This window comes from Glycine soja, chromosome 3, assembly GCF_004193775.1.
Source record: "Glycine soja cultivar W05 chromosome 3, ASM419377v2, whole genome shotgun sequence".
Taxonomy (NCBI): Eukaryota; Viridiplantae; Streptophyta; class Magnoliopsida; order Fabales; family Fabaceae; genus Glycine; species Glycine soja.
Window position 1 is genome coordinate 3,100,318 of NC_041004.1, and position 14,675 is coordinate 3,114,992.

A 14,675-nucleotide genomic window follows, 5' to 3' on the forward strand; every position below is an offset into this window, starting at 1 on the left:
CAATAATTTCTCAACATAAAATATACCTTAATTATAGTTCTACTATATTCAATGTTAAAATTTATACACTATGTTTCTTAATGTTATTGACTCTTCGTTGACTTGATTTCGAGTTTAAATTAAATGACTTCATCAAAATTTTAAGTGAAGTAAGAATAAAGATAAATTTGTCTGATCTTAGTTCAGAACACTCTTATTATAAAAAGGAATGGAAAAGCCTCCTTAGGACATCTGCATCACCAATGTTATTCTCGAATCTTTCCAACCAGGGAGGGAAATATTTGGAGCAATCTTCTGGGTCCCTCTGTGGCAGTCTTTTCCCCCCACCGACGGGTATGTTCATTGAATTAAAATATGCCTAAATTAATCTCAAGTCTCGACTATAGGTTTTACAATGAAACATGTGTCATAATAATAAGAATTATGTATTTTCCAATCAAACAATAAGTTTGAACAGAAAATTTGATTTGTAGGTTAAATCATGCTTAAGATGCAAGGTAGATTAAGTGTGTTTGGTTTAAAGGTTTCACAACTTTGAATACACTCAAACAGAAAAATGTGTCTTAATGATTTGGTTTCAACGGACATTTGAACACATTTTAAACGCCAAAACAAACACACTTTAATTGATTTCAGCTGCATATAAAACTCTCCACCCTTGCGTTTTGTCCAAAGGGAACAAGAACAAGGGTTAAAAACTTAAAATTGCTTAAATTGTTGATGTTGGATTCCCATTTAAATGAAGGCATCACTAAGATTTTATAAATTTTATTTTACACAAAAAAAATACTTATTTGATATATTTCAATTAATGGAGAGGATGTTTTGGAACATTCTGCAAAATACTTTTGTTACAACATCTAAACAACACTGTAAGACATTGTTACATGATTGCACATGTTAGATAGCATCTAGTGTAATAATGGTCAAAACAGCAATCGGTTGCAAGATAGTAAGACTGCTAAATACAACTATCATATCAGAATCTATATAGAAGCAGTGTGAAAATGTAAACTTTAAGCTAGCCCTTTTACATAAAGACCCCAAAAAATAATACAAATCTCCCAGCCTTCGTAGAGTCCTCAATCAAAATTACATATGGTTCTTTTCTCTTTATAAGAGTCAAAAGTGTATTCAGATTTCTGGCACGAGATGAACCACTGAGTAGAAAAATGCGACCTCTTAGGACTCAAAGCAAGGATATGATTGAATTGCTGCAGATTTCTTGTGATGAGCAAAGCACATTTAGTTCCATGAGGACATTTAGAGATGTTTATGATGCCTCTTTATGGAACCAATCCAGATATTATGCCTTTGACCGTCTAAATTCAAACCATATCTCATAGTGATTGAATAGCAAGCTATCATGAGTATGCTTCCCAAGATACTCAAGCCCCAAACTTGCAAGCCTCTTTGTGCATTCCTCTCCTCCCAACCTTGAACAGAACTTTATATTATGTGATACAAAGATTCGTCCATCATAAGGTTTCAATTTAGATGCTAATCTTTCCAATCCAGTCCACACGAGTTTATCAGGCATGTGAAGAAATACAGCACTAGCATAAATCAAATCATACATTATGCCAGAATCAAACCTGCTGAAATCCATGTCATCCCCCTTAACAATCGAAGGCCGTTTGTATAAGAGGCCTTGGGCAGGAAGCTCATACCTAAATACGGCCATCAAAGAGAGCTCATCTCTTTCAAGACAATGGAAGTGTTCAGGATTCAAGTATCGAATGAAATGCAAACCAACTCGAAGAGTGCCACAGCCTATCTCTAGCACCTGTGAGTCTGGTCTAAGTTGACTGGCTTCGGCAAGAAACTCAAACACATCTCTTCCCCCGGCCCAAGGTTCACCATAGTTGCTATGGTGCTCTTCAACTAGTAGTTCCCCAGGGCATGGCAAGGATGTGTGATTATCTGAATCAGGTCCCTCATAGTGAGATATGCCCTTAAATCTGCATTTGGAAGAAGAAATTGAAATCATAAAATCCAAAAGGGCATTCATGCTGAATTAAAATGAAACTAGAAGTAGCATTCAATATTTCAAAAGTATATAAATCTCTTAAGAGGCTACCAAAACATTGAGCTCCTTTATTTGGCATCTTATCAAGAGAAAGATACAAAGACGGGTATAAAAACAAGGAACACATCATAATGCAAAAAATATCATTCTGTAGTTCATCTGTTCATTCATTATGATAAAAGTGTGCTTTCTAACAAAAAAAAAAGCTTTAAGTTTGAACTATGTTATATATAATGTTTGAAATTGAAAATCCCTGCAATTATTCACAATGAAACAGAAAGATTGTGAAGTCAATTTTTAAAACACATTTTCACAGAAAGATGGACATAAAATAAACAAAACTTCACTTTGAAGCATAGCATCATGTAAACACTATTGGAGACTGGAGAGACAAAAAAAAAGGCAGAAGCATGGAATATTCCAGGAACACCTATTTCCACTCATTCTCTTGAATCTTCTCTCACTTTTGCTGACTCCAGCACAATTTCAGTGCCACCCTAGAGTTCAACTAGTTAGTTTATTTTTCTATATTTGGCCAATATATGGAGTCCGAATTGTTAGAACATAGAACTTAGAACCAATGCTCACACCCCATCCATTGCAAACTACAAATGGCATGATTCTCAGAAATTGTCATTACGAACACTAATAAAATGAATAAGGTATGCTCACATACACACACATGAATGGATAAAAAAATTGAGAGCTTGGAAGGGTCTTACCGTCTAAAATCCTCAAGTTGCTGAGCCCGAGTGCGGGGATTAATACCCTTGCGAAGCACATTGTCATGCATTTGAAGCCCATTTGCTCGGATTTGATCCTTCACCCACTCAACATCCTCCTTCCTCGTTGATAACGGAATATAACCGCTGCTAGACTCCTTCGTTGTTGCTACCGGAACATTACTGCTGCTAGACTCAGAAACACCAATGCCAACACCAACACTCCTAGCATTGGAGGCAGATATTTCTGAAGGAGTAGGGCAGGAGCAGGATGAAAGAGAGGACAAAAGGAAGAACAGGAAAACAGTGGCCACTAAAGCAGATAGAACAAGAACAGGCACTGATACCACCACACCCTTCGACATTGCTCGCGAAGCCAAGAGTGCCATGTATGACTAACCACTGCTCTTAGTCCCAGCCTGTGAAGCTAGCAGGCAAATCAAAACTAAGCAAACATGACATTGCTCAAACAATGCTCAATTTGTTACAATTACCTAAATACTAATCGCACCACAGCATAATAAATTGAAATCCCAACTGAATGGCAACAAAGTTTATGCATTTACTTTAGCTAAGTAACATATGATGCATAGAAAACAGAATAGAGCTAAATCAAAAACCCAATTGAAAATTCCATGTATGGTGTATATGAATCATGAAATTCAGCAACTTTACACAACCCCAGTTGGATAATTGATGCAATGGCTAAAACTACACGCATGAATTGCATTATCAACGGCTACTTCAATCCAAATCCAACACATCCGAGACATTGAGCATAGATCATGAAAGTCTGAAGATGAAAAAGTTGAGACATGTTGGAATACGTTGCAATGAATCGGAGAAAGACGGAAGGTAAAAATTCGTACCGGTTAGAGAGTAGATCTAGGAGGGTATAGCGCCACAGGGTTGGAATGCGTTGAAAGAGAAAGAGAGAAGAACGAAAGAGGAGCAATGAACAGGGGTAGAAGTTAACCCATGTTTTGTGGTACCGGTCGTGAGTGAAATCATTAATGATAAAATCCTCACAAGTTTTTATATTCATTAGATTATATTAAATAACTTTTTTTTATAAGTGTACCAAAAAATGAAATAAATTAATGTTATAAAAAATGAGATAAAATAGATTCAAATAAAAATTACTCTATCACATATTTAAATTAAACAAATAGAAAAATATAAAACAAAATAAAAAAATCATATAAACTAATATTCTTATTTTTAATACACTAATAATAAAACATCTCAAAATAATACTCTTAACTAGGTATTCAATAATAAAATATTTTATTAGAAATTAATTTAAAGAATTATAAAATTGATTTGATAATCAAAAGAAAAATAAAGAATTTGATGGCTAAGAAAAAAATGAAAGAAGGAGAATTAGATGGTTAATCTGACTAATATTTATTAATAAAAAAATAATTTAAAAATACATTAAAAATTAAGCTTAACATTTACCATCCTAAAATTTTTTTCTTTTCAAATAAAAAAGTTCTTATTATCTTATTAATTTTATATGTAAGACTCATTTTTTTTATCTTATTACTCACCCTCAATATTTTTAATCATTCTAAACATTTTTTTTTCATGTAAGAGTCTAAAATAAGTGCCCGTGTTTAAAATAAGCCTTAGTATCCTTTTAATACTTGTGAAATAGGTATTTTGATTTTACTATTCAAACTATCATTATTTCATATGTCTGATTTTAATTTTAATGTTTTTTTGAAGATTCATTTATAGATTTGTAATTAATCATACGATACTTTATTAATTTAACTGCAAAAAGTTGATTAAGTCTTAAAAATATTCAAAGATTATACTCAATGACTTAATCTATTGATCATTCTGACCTTATGTTTGGTTGAGAGAAAATAAATAAATAAAATAATAACATAAATAACAAAATATTTTTTTATTTGATTGAAGAGAATAAATAAAAGAGGAGAAAATTAAATTGTAGAATTAAAATTTCAAAATTTTCTTTCCTTTCATTTTTTCCAATTTAAATTTCAAAATTTTCTTTCCTTTATTTATTTATTTTTTTCTTCTAACGAAACAAATTTTGGCTGCCAGAGGTGGGAACATGAAAAAAAAAATAGTAAAATTTTAAAATGGAACAAATAAAAACAAAAACGACAACTTGGTAAACGTTTCCCTTTCGTTTCGCATAGGGTTTTTTTGTTGTTGTGTAATGATACTCATTGTCACCACCAACACGCTTTCACTTTACTGAACAACGACTTCATCTTCACTCTTCCTTCAAATTTCCAACAAGGTAACCCCAAATCAAATCCGAGATCTGTGTTTTCCTTTCGTTTATTAAGGTTGTTTCTTTCGTGCCCACATGTTCTCTTCTCCAAAATCCTCTCTTTTATATTTCCCCTTTGATAATTTAGGGTTTGGTATTGTGATAGAGACACAATAATTTTTGGGAATTCTTGTGACACGGGATAGTTGGAGAATTTTGTTTTGTATTTTGCTTGTGAATTAGGGTTGGTTGATTCTTTTTTACAGCATTGAAGTTATCTACTCTCTCATTAATATTTTTTTTATTAATTTTTTTTTGGTATATCTAGGGTTCAAGGGTATTATGCTTGCTGGATTCATTCTCTTGCTGAAATGCAGTCTTTCTAGGTAGAATGCTCATTCTTACAATTTCATTTGTATATTAAATGTATGCCTTTTTTTTCATGTGAAGTTTTGATGCTTTGGTTTGAATGTTTACAATTTGGTGCTGTGAAATTATAGAATTTTACTGACTAATTAGCCTTTCTGATATGAAGTTTGCGTGCCTTAGGATTAGAAACTAGAAACCTCTGAGAAAGCTGTTTTTAGTTGGTTCTTCTTGGAAGCTAATAATAGTAGCTTCTGAAAAAGGAAGAAAAAAATTCTGAAAAAAGGCTGAATCATATTACTTTTATTTTATTAAGTTTAAAAAAGCAGAGCGTGGACCACAAGCAGATCCTTGGTGATATACTTCCAAGATTTCTGCACATATGGCTTGTTCATAGTATGTTTGAAGTGAATAGGTGTAAGAAGAGATAAGACTCAATTTAAATAGGTTATTAATTGCCATATAGTTAGTTGGAATTTATAAATATATTTTTCATGTTATAGGCAAATGATCCAGTGATCTGACCTCTCTGAATCAAATTACCATGTAAATCCATTGTGGTGATGAAATAACACAACTTATTTTCTGTATATTATATGCTCAACATCAACAATTTTGACATACTGGAAGTTGTAATTGTAAGAAGAACAATTTTAAACATGCTATGGTAAGAGAGAGGATTGAATGGTTCTAGACCTGTACTTGTAGAGTGAAAGTTAAGAAACTATGGATAAGAAAGAATTGGATATTCTATCAAATAAAGAAACTGTCTTGGAGAAAACAGTATTTTACTGATATGTTAGTTGCATAATGCTTGTTTTTTTTGTTCTTGATTTGTTATATTATATACTGTCAATAATGTTGTAATTATTTGCTTCAGTGGTTGTCTCTCCTTTTGTGTAAATGAATATCTCTCTTTCCTCATATTTGAGTGCCCCTACTTTCTATATATACATTATCAGAAATATCTTTGAGGGTCTGGGCCTGAACCATGGTTGGATGAGTTTTTATCTTTTAACTTATAAAGTCCCACAAGATTTTGTAATTGCATTTGCCTGTTGCTTTTAGCATGTGCTCATTTCCTTTAAGTTAAATATTTCATGTGTTCTCAATCTGTTTAGTCATGTTGTAATGGAATCTGTTTTCTTTACCTGCTGATTGTAAGCACTCCAGTTGTGGAATATGAATTGAACACTCATGTAATGTAGAAAAAAATATTATTTCTGCACGAACCGGTTGATTGAACTTCTTTGAAAGCTTGTGGGTTGTAAATTATTTTTGGTTTTGTTGACAGAAAGTTTGTTCAACTGTCCCTTTATTGGCGTTAGCTATGCTACCTACTGGAGCAAAAGAGACCCAATTACGTGAGAACAACAGCCAGAAGGTCCATCCTCAACCAATGGAAGAGGCCATGAATCAGAATCCAGAAGCAATGGAAACCCTAATATCTAAAGTTTTTACAAATATCTCTTCCTTGAAGTCAGCTTATATCCAGCTTCAAGCTGCTCATACTCCCTACGACCCTGATAAAATCCACACTGCTGATAAACTTGTTATTAGTGAGCTGAAAAATCTGTCTGAACTCAAGCATTTCTACAGGGAGAACAACCCGAAACCAGTGTGTGTTTCTCCCCAAGACTCACGTTTAGCTGCAGAAATTCAAGAACAACAGAGCCTTCTTAAAACGTATGAGGTCATGGTGAAGAAATTCCAATCTGAAATCCAGAATAAAGATTCAGAGATCCATCAATTGCAGCAGCAGATCGAAGAGGCTAGACAGAAGCGAGCAAAACTAGAGAAAAATCTGAAGCTTAGAGGTTTGTCAACCAAAGAATCGGAAGATGAAATTGGCTTTTTCCCTGTCGATCTAACTCCAGATCTCTTCACCTCTGCCGTGGAAGCAGCTGCAAAAGCCATTCATGATTTTTCTAAACCTTTGATCAACATGATGAAAGCAGCTGGGTGGGACCTTGATGCTGCTGCCAACTCAATCGAACCTGATGTTGTTTATGCAAAGAGAGCTCATAAGAAATATGCATTTGAGTTTTACATATGCCAAAGAATGTTCAGTGGCTTTGAGCAGGAAAACTTCTCTGTCAAATCAGACAATATTACTGTAACTAAAGAGAGCTTCTTTCACCAGTTTCTCGCATTAAGAGAGATGGATCCCTTGGACATGCTGGGGCAAAATCCAGATTCCATTTTTGGGAAATTTTGCAGGAGCAAATACTTGGTGGTAGTTCATCCAAAGATGGAGGCATCATTCTTCGGAAATTTAGACCAGCGAAATTATGTGATGGGTGGAGGGCATCCAAGGACCCCTTTTTACCAGGCTTTTCTTAAACTGACCAAGTCAATTTGGCTTTTACACAGGTTGGCTTATTCTTTCGAGCCAAATGTCAAGGTATTTCAGGTTAAAGGAGGGAGTGAGTTCTCTGATGTTTATATGGAAAGTGTGGTCAAGAATTTGATAATGGATGACAATGATGAAAAACCTAAAGTTGGTTTGATGGTTATGCCTGGATTTTGGATTGGGGGAAGTGTGATTCAGAGTAAAGTCTATCTCTCTGGTATGAAGGTGGCTGAATGATTCCTGAACACACTCAAGACTTCAGAAAATGCATAGTTGATTGTATGTGGTTTGTTTGAATTGTTGTTTCTTTATCTTGTAAGATAATGCTGCTGTCTGTAATTTTTAATATCCTTTTTAGTGGTTGTAAGAGTAAATGAGCCCTTTATCCTTGTTTACATTCAAGGCCCCTCTTGTATTGTGAAAATATCCTGCACTTGAATTCTAGTGTTTGTGGGAGAGGGGAATAGGAAGGTATATAACAAATGTTCCTTAATTTAGGAGTTTCAATGCTTTGGGGAGAAGCAATGTTCTGGTGTATGAGTTTTCCACAGTTGAGGGCACTAAACTAATCAACAAGTGATGCATTTTCACTTAAAAGTATTAAATTTTTGTGTAGCTCATAGATTTATGCAATCATTGATTTATAGTTGATTGGGTTAGTGCACACAACTTGTGTTTTCTTGGTGTATAGTTCTATACAAGTATTAAACTAGCGAGAAGTAAAAACTGGGGGGATATAATTATATAATACGGTATGCAAATGCTTTAGTAACTAGACCTGTTGAAAAATATACAAGTATAAATTTGATGGGGAGACAAGAAAAAAAATAACAACCTTTAAATGTAAAAGCTAACCTAAACCTTATTCTACTTATGGAGCAGCCTAATGTTTAGTTTTTAATTGAGAACTAGTCGTTATCCATGCATATGCACGAGTTACATTGATCCGCTTCACTATTGTTTTTTTGTCTTAATACTAAAATTATGCTTAAATTAAAAAGTAAAATACTTCAAAAAATATGAAAATTATAAGAAAAAGTATAAAAAGTCATCTGTATTGTTTTTTAAACTACTTTTTAGCGAATAAAAAAAGTTAAATTCTGTCCATTATTTATAAAAAATGAACATTTCCATTTTTACTATCCTTTGCATAACAATAACATCCTTCCCTCACTTATTGGCTACTATGTGTACATGATAGGTACCGTCCCATGCATTTTTTTTTCTATTGTTCTCTTTCTCTTTCCTATTTTTACATTCAATAATATTTTTTTTCAAAATTCTCATTTTTTTCCTTATTTAAGTGATGTGTCAATAATATAGAATGTCTATTTTAGACTTTTTAACGACCTATTTTATAAAATTTCCATTTCCCATCAAGAAATGGAGTGTGTCAATGGAGTGTCCAACTATGATTGTCCTTTCCCATAAATTTTGTTTGATCCTTAATTATAATATTAATTTCTCATAAGAATTTATGTTAAACTCCCCATTCTGGTTTTCATTCAATTTCAACTAAAAATCTCAAGAAATAAAAATTAGAATGTTCAGTTCTAAAATTAAATATATACTACATTTTAATTAAAAAATTAATTTAAAATTTAAAATAGATAAAAAATAGTGTAGATTAAAATTAATAATAACTTTTAAAATACATGCAGAAACATAAAATAATAGTACTATATTATTAAAAAAGAGTTCACTTTTGATTATTCTTGCATCTAAGACGTTTTAAAATATGGTTCATTAAATCAATTTGAAGATAACAATGTATCTCTCTTTGACAAAAATGCACTCTCCTTTCTAAGTATCTTTTAAAATTGGGATGAGCATCATTAAAAACTTCAAGGGACATCATTGTTTGGATGATCATGTGAAAAATTAATATTGTTGGAATATGTTTGTTGTTGATCTTCAACAATCATATTTTGTAATATTATACATGCATATTGTCTGTTTTGATGTATTCATACTCTAAGATTATGTTAGGTCACATATAATTATAAATTATGATTGAAACACTTTAGAAGCTCTCTCTACATATTTTCCTGATGCTTACATAAAATTAGAAATGAGAACTATTAATATGACCCATTAGATTACAATACACGGATGAGATTAAATGGTCATTGCTACCACCACTATTGTTGCTATCATCGTCACTACTACCATGATTGTTATCACTTACAACTAGTGTTATCACCTTTGTCAACACCATCATTCTATGATCGCCACCATCATCACTACTATCATGATCATAGGTTGTTGTCGTTACCATTGTTACAATCAATCACCACAACGATGATTACCTTGTTGTAACAATTGTCATGATTGTCACTACTGCCTCTCCATCTGATGTCGATGAGCAGTAATGAAGACAATAAATCATGAGAATGATGGTGACAATTGTAATATTGATGGTGTTTGCAATCATGATAGTGGGGATGCCAATTATTTAATGTCATTGTTAATTGTTTTAAATTGTAATCCTGTTAATATATATAATTCTCATTTTAAAAAAGTTTAGAACCAAACAATGAACCATAGATGATGCACGCGTCATTGATAGTTTAGTAATCCAAGTTGTGTCTCCCGGAATCTCCTTTCTGTTGGGGTTTGTAATTATGTTTTGCCAACCAATTGATCAACCACGCACGCACAATCGCACATGTGTCTTTAATTTTTCTTCTTCTTTTCCAGTAAACATTGACCAGCTTGTGTCGCCTTAAAAACTCCTAGTTGCACCTTGAGCCAGCATACATATCATCAACACAATCTATTATTAAAAATCCCCAATCATTCGATCAAATTGAATTTCATACATTTCCTCTTCCAACTTAAGCATCATATTAATTATCCTTCCCTTTCTTCCCTTTATTTTATCCATAAAAATCAAACTTAGATACCAAAAAATTTAGAAAACTCACGCACATTATGCAAATTGCTCAACGAAGTTAAATCTCCTTAGTTTACACAACATATTAATTATCCTTCCCGCCCTTCCGTTTGTTTTGTTTCCTTTCCTTTTCTTTTCTTTTTTTTTTCTCTCGCCACTTTATCAGAATTCATGTGATCTAAGTTCAAAAAGTTCAACTCTTTTGAACGTTTAACAATCGAAGTTTGGACCACAATATTACTTCACATACCACCACACTCATAAGGAAAACAAGCTTCTTAAGCAAGGGTTTACTCCAAGGTATTTTCGTGATATCAGGTTGGACTTTTGAATATATTATCATCTACACATAAGATAGTAATATATTCTATGCTAATGCTAATTAATAATCTCTGACTTTATTGACCGACCAGTTCCAATATAAAATTTTCTAAAGTCCCTCTTCTTCTTTTAGCGCAACTCATTGCACATATAAAGGACCTAAAATAACGTAATAAATGGAAAACTATATACCTATGCATGTGATCATATGAAGAACTCTCTATATATAAGCACCACACCCCATTGCCATTTTCATCAACCAAAAATCACCTTTTGAGCATTGAAAGCTCTCTATTAGGCTCACAGCTAGCCAAGCTTCAATTGTGACACTCAACATGGCACAACTCAACCTCACATTGCTACTCATTTTCCTCTCACTCCTCTTTTCATTTCTTGCCCCCCCAGTTGAGCCATCATCATTGACAAGGCATAAAAATTCTCAAACAATAACCTACATAGAGTCCTCTTGCAATAGCACCCTCTACCCAAATCTTTGCATCCGTTGCCTTTCCAGATATGCCAAATCCACCATAAATGGACCACAACACTTAGCCCAATATGCCTTGTCAGTGAGCCTCTCTAGAGCAGTGAACACAAGAGGGTACCTTTTGAAAGTGGCCAAGGAACTTAAGGTCCTCAAGAACAACAAAAGGGAGTACCTAATTGTGCAAGATTGTGTGAACCAAATCACTGATAGTGTGGAACAACTTAGCCAAGCCATCAAAGAACTTCGAAGGTTGAACCAACGTGGATCTACCATCAATGATGACATGTTGTGGCACATAAGCAATGTTGAGACATGGGTGAGCACTGCCTTAACAGATGCTAGTAGTTGTGTGTACTCATTCCCTGGTCATAGGATGAGTAAGAGGGCAGCTGCTATTAAGGTTAAGGCCATGAATGTGGCAGAGGTTACTAGTAATGCACTTGCCTTGTTTCATAGATATGCATCTAAGTATCGGCAAGCAGAAGCTAGAACCATCAAGAAGCCCTAAGCTATCTATGTATTACCACCCACTGTTTGTTCATGTGCATGATACATATATGCATGTTTTTTCTTTGGGTGGCTTATGATTGCCATTAATTTGATGTATCTATTTCTATAAATTTAATTTCACAATTATTTGTGTTCATAGAAAATTGTGCTGGTTGTATTTTATCATTAATTATCATAGGCATGTTTAATTTTGTTTGTATACAAAAAAAACTTGACTTAGTGACGATCATGTATGTTAGATTAATTTCTAACCTTTATGAGTTTGACCAAGAGACATCTATAGTCTATGACCCAAGAAAGTGAATAAAATGACGTATGATTAATGGCTAATTATGTGGGACTTGGAAAATTTTTCCTAACAATATATCATAATGTGTATTAGATCAAAAAATGATATATTATTGAATCAAGAACGGTCTTATAAAATATTTTATTAATCTAAATTTTATATTAAAATATTAAATACATGATCCATTCTGATCTCTTTTCTATGTAAAATTTATGATCTCTTTCATCTTATCATTTATTTTTTTAAATCTAATCGGTAAAATCAATGATCTATATATATATATATGTAATTGATTTTATATATAAAATCTTGATACCCGCACTACCTTTACTGGCATAGTTATGAAAACCAACCTGGTCTGATCGATAGGACCTGGAACCATTGGTTCCATCAGGTCGAGCAGGTCATCTGACTGGTTATACATTCAACCTGCACCAAGCTAGTGTAACCTGACGAGTTTTGCTTAAAACTAGTGACTTAGACCGATTTTGTGAACCAAACAGGTTGACTTTGCTCTCCACACAAAAAGCAAGCTAGTACTACCACCAAGCCAAGGATCACTTGTTGATAAGAACCAACAAGTTTTATATAAATCTTGTATACCAGCGAGATGTTTTTTTTTTTTTAAAAAAAAAACTAGAAAACAATCATACAATATAAAAGAGAAAAATAATTTTTATAGTATAATGTTATTTTGGATAGTTCAACTTTTATTTTAAATTTTTTTAAAATTTGGAGTATGAATTTATTAATCAAATTTTGTTATATATATATATATATATATATAATTATTTTAATATATATTAGGTTAAATCGGGTCAATTAGTGACCACCGATTCGATGACTGACTCACTTATTTACTACTTCAACCGGGTTGGTGAGTGGGGTGATTTTCACAACAATGTTCACTTCGATTTGATTTTTCGGTTGATGTCTCTTGCAGTCGAGTTGCAGGATAGTTTGGGAAAAAATGAGAAAGGGGAGAGGATATAACAACTGACTAATATAATTTTGGTCTAAAATGTCAAATATCTTTAAATAAGTCTTGCTGATTTTTTTCATTAATAGGTAACTTTTTTCAAAGCTATCGACTGATCGGGCTATCTTAGCTAGCCACAATGGATGTGTAAAGCAACTTAACCCAAATAATGAGTTGTAGAATTTTTTTTTGAATAAAATATATTTTTAATCTGTGTACTTTTAGGGAGAATTGATATTAATTTTTGTATTTTAAGTTTGATTAATTTGATCAATAAACTTAATTTAGAAAAAAAAATAGTGGTTCTTGTCCCTCCTCACCAGAGGCAGACCTATGGCTGCATGAGGGGGCCTTTGCCCACCCTGATTTTTTCAAATTATTTTTTTTATATTAGGTAATTTTTTTAAAAAATAATATTAAGTAATTATTTTTTTAGAAAATTAAGTACTTAAATAATATTATTTAAGTATTACTTTTATTTTATATTTTAATAAAATATTTCATTTTTTTAATATTTATTGTAGAGAATAGAGATAATAGCATTTTTGTTTTTTCTAGATAAAATATTTTAGCATTATTTATTTTCTTTTAAATAGTTTTCTTTTTATAATCTGATTTTATTATTACTACTATTTAAAAGTATATATTATTGTAGTTTACAATAAAAGGATTTTATTAGCATTTATCAATGAGTCAAACTTTACAAACACTGTATATAAGATTAAGATTGACAACTCAAATTTAGTAACACATCAAGAAAAATTCTATTTTTCTATCAACATTTTTCTATTATCTCTTTATTTTTCTTGTTCCATCTTTGTCCTTGATTTCTACCATTATGAGGTTTTTCTGTGCTTTTCATCCTAGTGGACTAAACCATACTCATGTGTTATATATGTAAATCTGAAAGCAAATTAGATATTAAGTTGCACTAAAGGTTTAATTATATAATTTACTTTTAAAGTTACAACAAATATTTTTCTTCAATCGTTCAACTTTTTGTAAGTAAATTATTTTTTACTGGCTGTTGGATACTGTTATCTTGAAAGATAATTTAGTGAGCTACATAATTTATTCAAATTGAGTAGATTTTTGGAATATGATTAATAAGAACTTTTGCAAGAAAAATATAATTAACATAAATACCAATTTTTATTATAAATTTAATTCAATAATTTTTTATTGTTATTTTTAATCTAGGATGTTTAAAAATATGTTTAATTTCTTCTATGTTAATATATTCTTTGTTATATGTTTTCAAATCATTTTAAAAATATATAAATATTTTGTATGAATTTTAATACTTACATATTTTATTGATTTTGGTACCCCGGTCATTAAATCTTGGGTCCCCTCCTATCCCTCACGGATAGTTTTGATATAAGGAGGGACAAAAATCACTACTTTATAAAGTTTTTCGACTAAATTGATTAAAATTAAAATTCGGACATTAAAACCATGTATCACTAAAA

At 32.0% G+C, this 14,675-nt stretch overlaps 3 protein-coding genes across 7 annotated transcripts; 2 read left to right on the forward strand and 1 right to left on the reverse strand.

The window, feature by feature from the left end:
* Positions 1-905: 905 nt before the first annotated feature.
* Positions 906-3,757, reverse strand: LOC114405900. 2 transcript variants are annotated; one of them, XM_028368420.1, is made up of 3 exons: positions 3,621-3,757; positions 2,752-3,170; positions 906-1,961 (listed from the first exon to the last, which is right to left on the reverse strand). In XM_028368420.1, exons 2-3 carry the CDS (start codon positions 3,138-3,140, stop codon positions 1,307-1,309), a joined length of 1,044 nt encoding a protein of 347 aa, XP_028224221.1. In that variant the 5' UTR covers positions 3,141-3,170; positions 3,621-3,757; the 3' UTR covers positions 906-1,306. The 2 variants fall into 2 exon arrangements, with proteins under 2 accessions (XP_028224221.1, XP_028224220.1); XM_028368419.1 differs by having other exon boundaries at positions 2,752-3,178.
* Positions 3,758-4,905: 1,148 nt separating this feature from the next.
* Positions 4,906-8,321, forward strand: LOC114405901 (protein GRAVITROPIC IN THE LIGHT 1). Of its 4 annotated transcripts, none has more exons than XM_028368421.1 (3): positions 4,906-5,029; positions 5,331-5,388; positions 6,663-8,321. In XM_028368421.1, the coding sequence occupies exon 3, from the start codon at positions 6,699-6,701 to the stop codon at positions 7,956-7,958; it is 1,260 nt and encodes a 419-aa protein (XP_028224222.1). In that variant the 5' UTR covers positions 4,906-5,029; positions 5,331-5,388; positions 6,663-6,698; the 3' UTR covers positions 7,959-8,321. The 4 variants fall into 4 exon arrangements, with proteins under 4 accessions (XP_028224222.1, XP_028224225.1, XP_028224223.1 ...); XM_028368424.1 differs by having other exon boundaries at positions 6,667-8,321; XM_028368422.1 differs by lacking the exon at positions 5,331-5,388.
* A 2,887-nt stretch (positions 8,322-11,208) lies between these two features.
* Positions 11,209-12,123, forward strand: LOC114405374 (pectinesterase inhibitor 9-like). Its single transcript, XM_028367947.1, has one exon. The coding sequence runs from the start codon at positions 11,274-11,276 to the stop codon at positions 11,931-11,933; it is 660 nt and encodes a 219-aa protein (XP_028223748.1). The 5' UTR covers positions 11,209-11,273; the 3' UTR covers positions 11,934-12,123.
* The last annotated feature ends 2,552 nt before the right edge of the window (positions 12,124-14,675 follow it).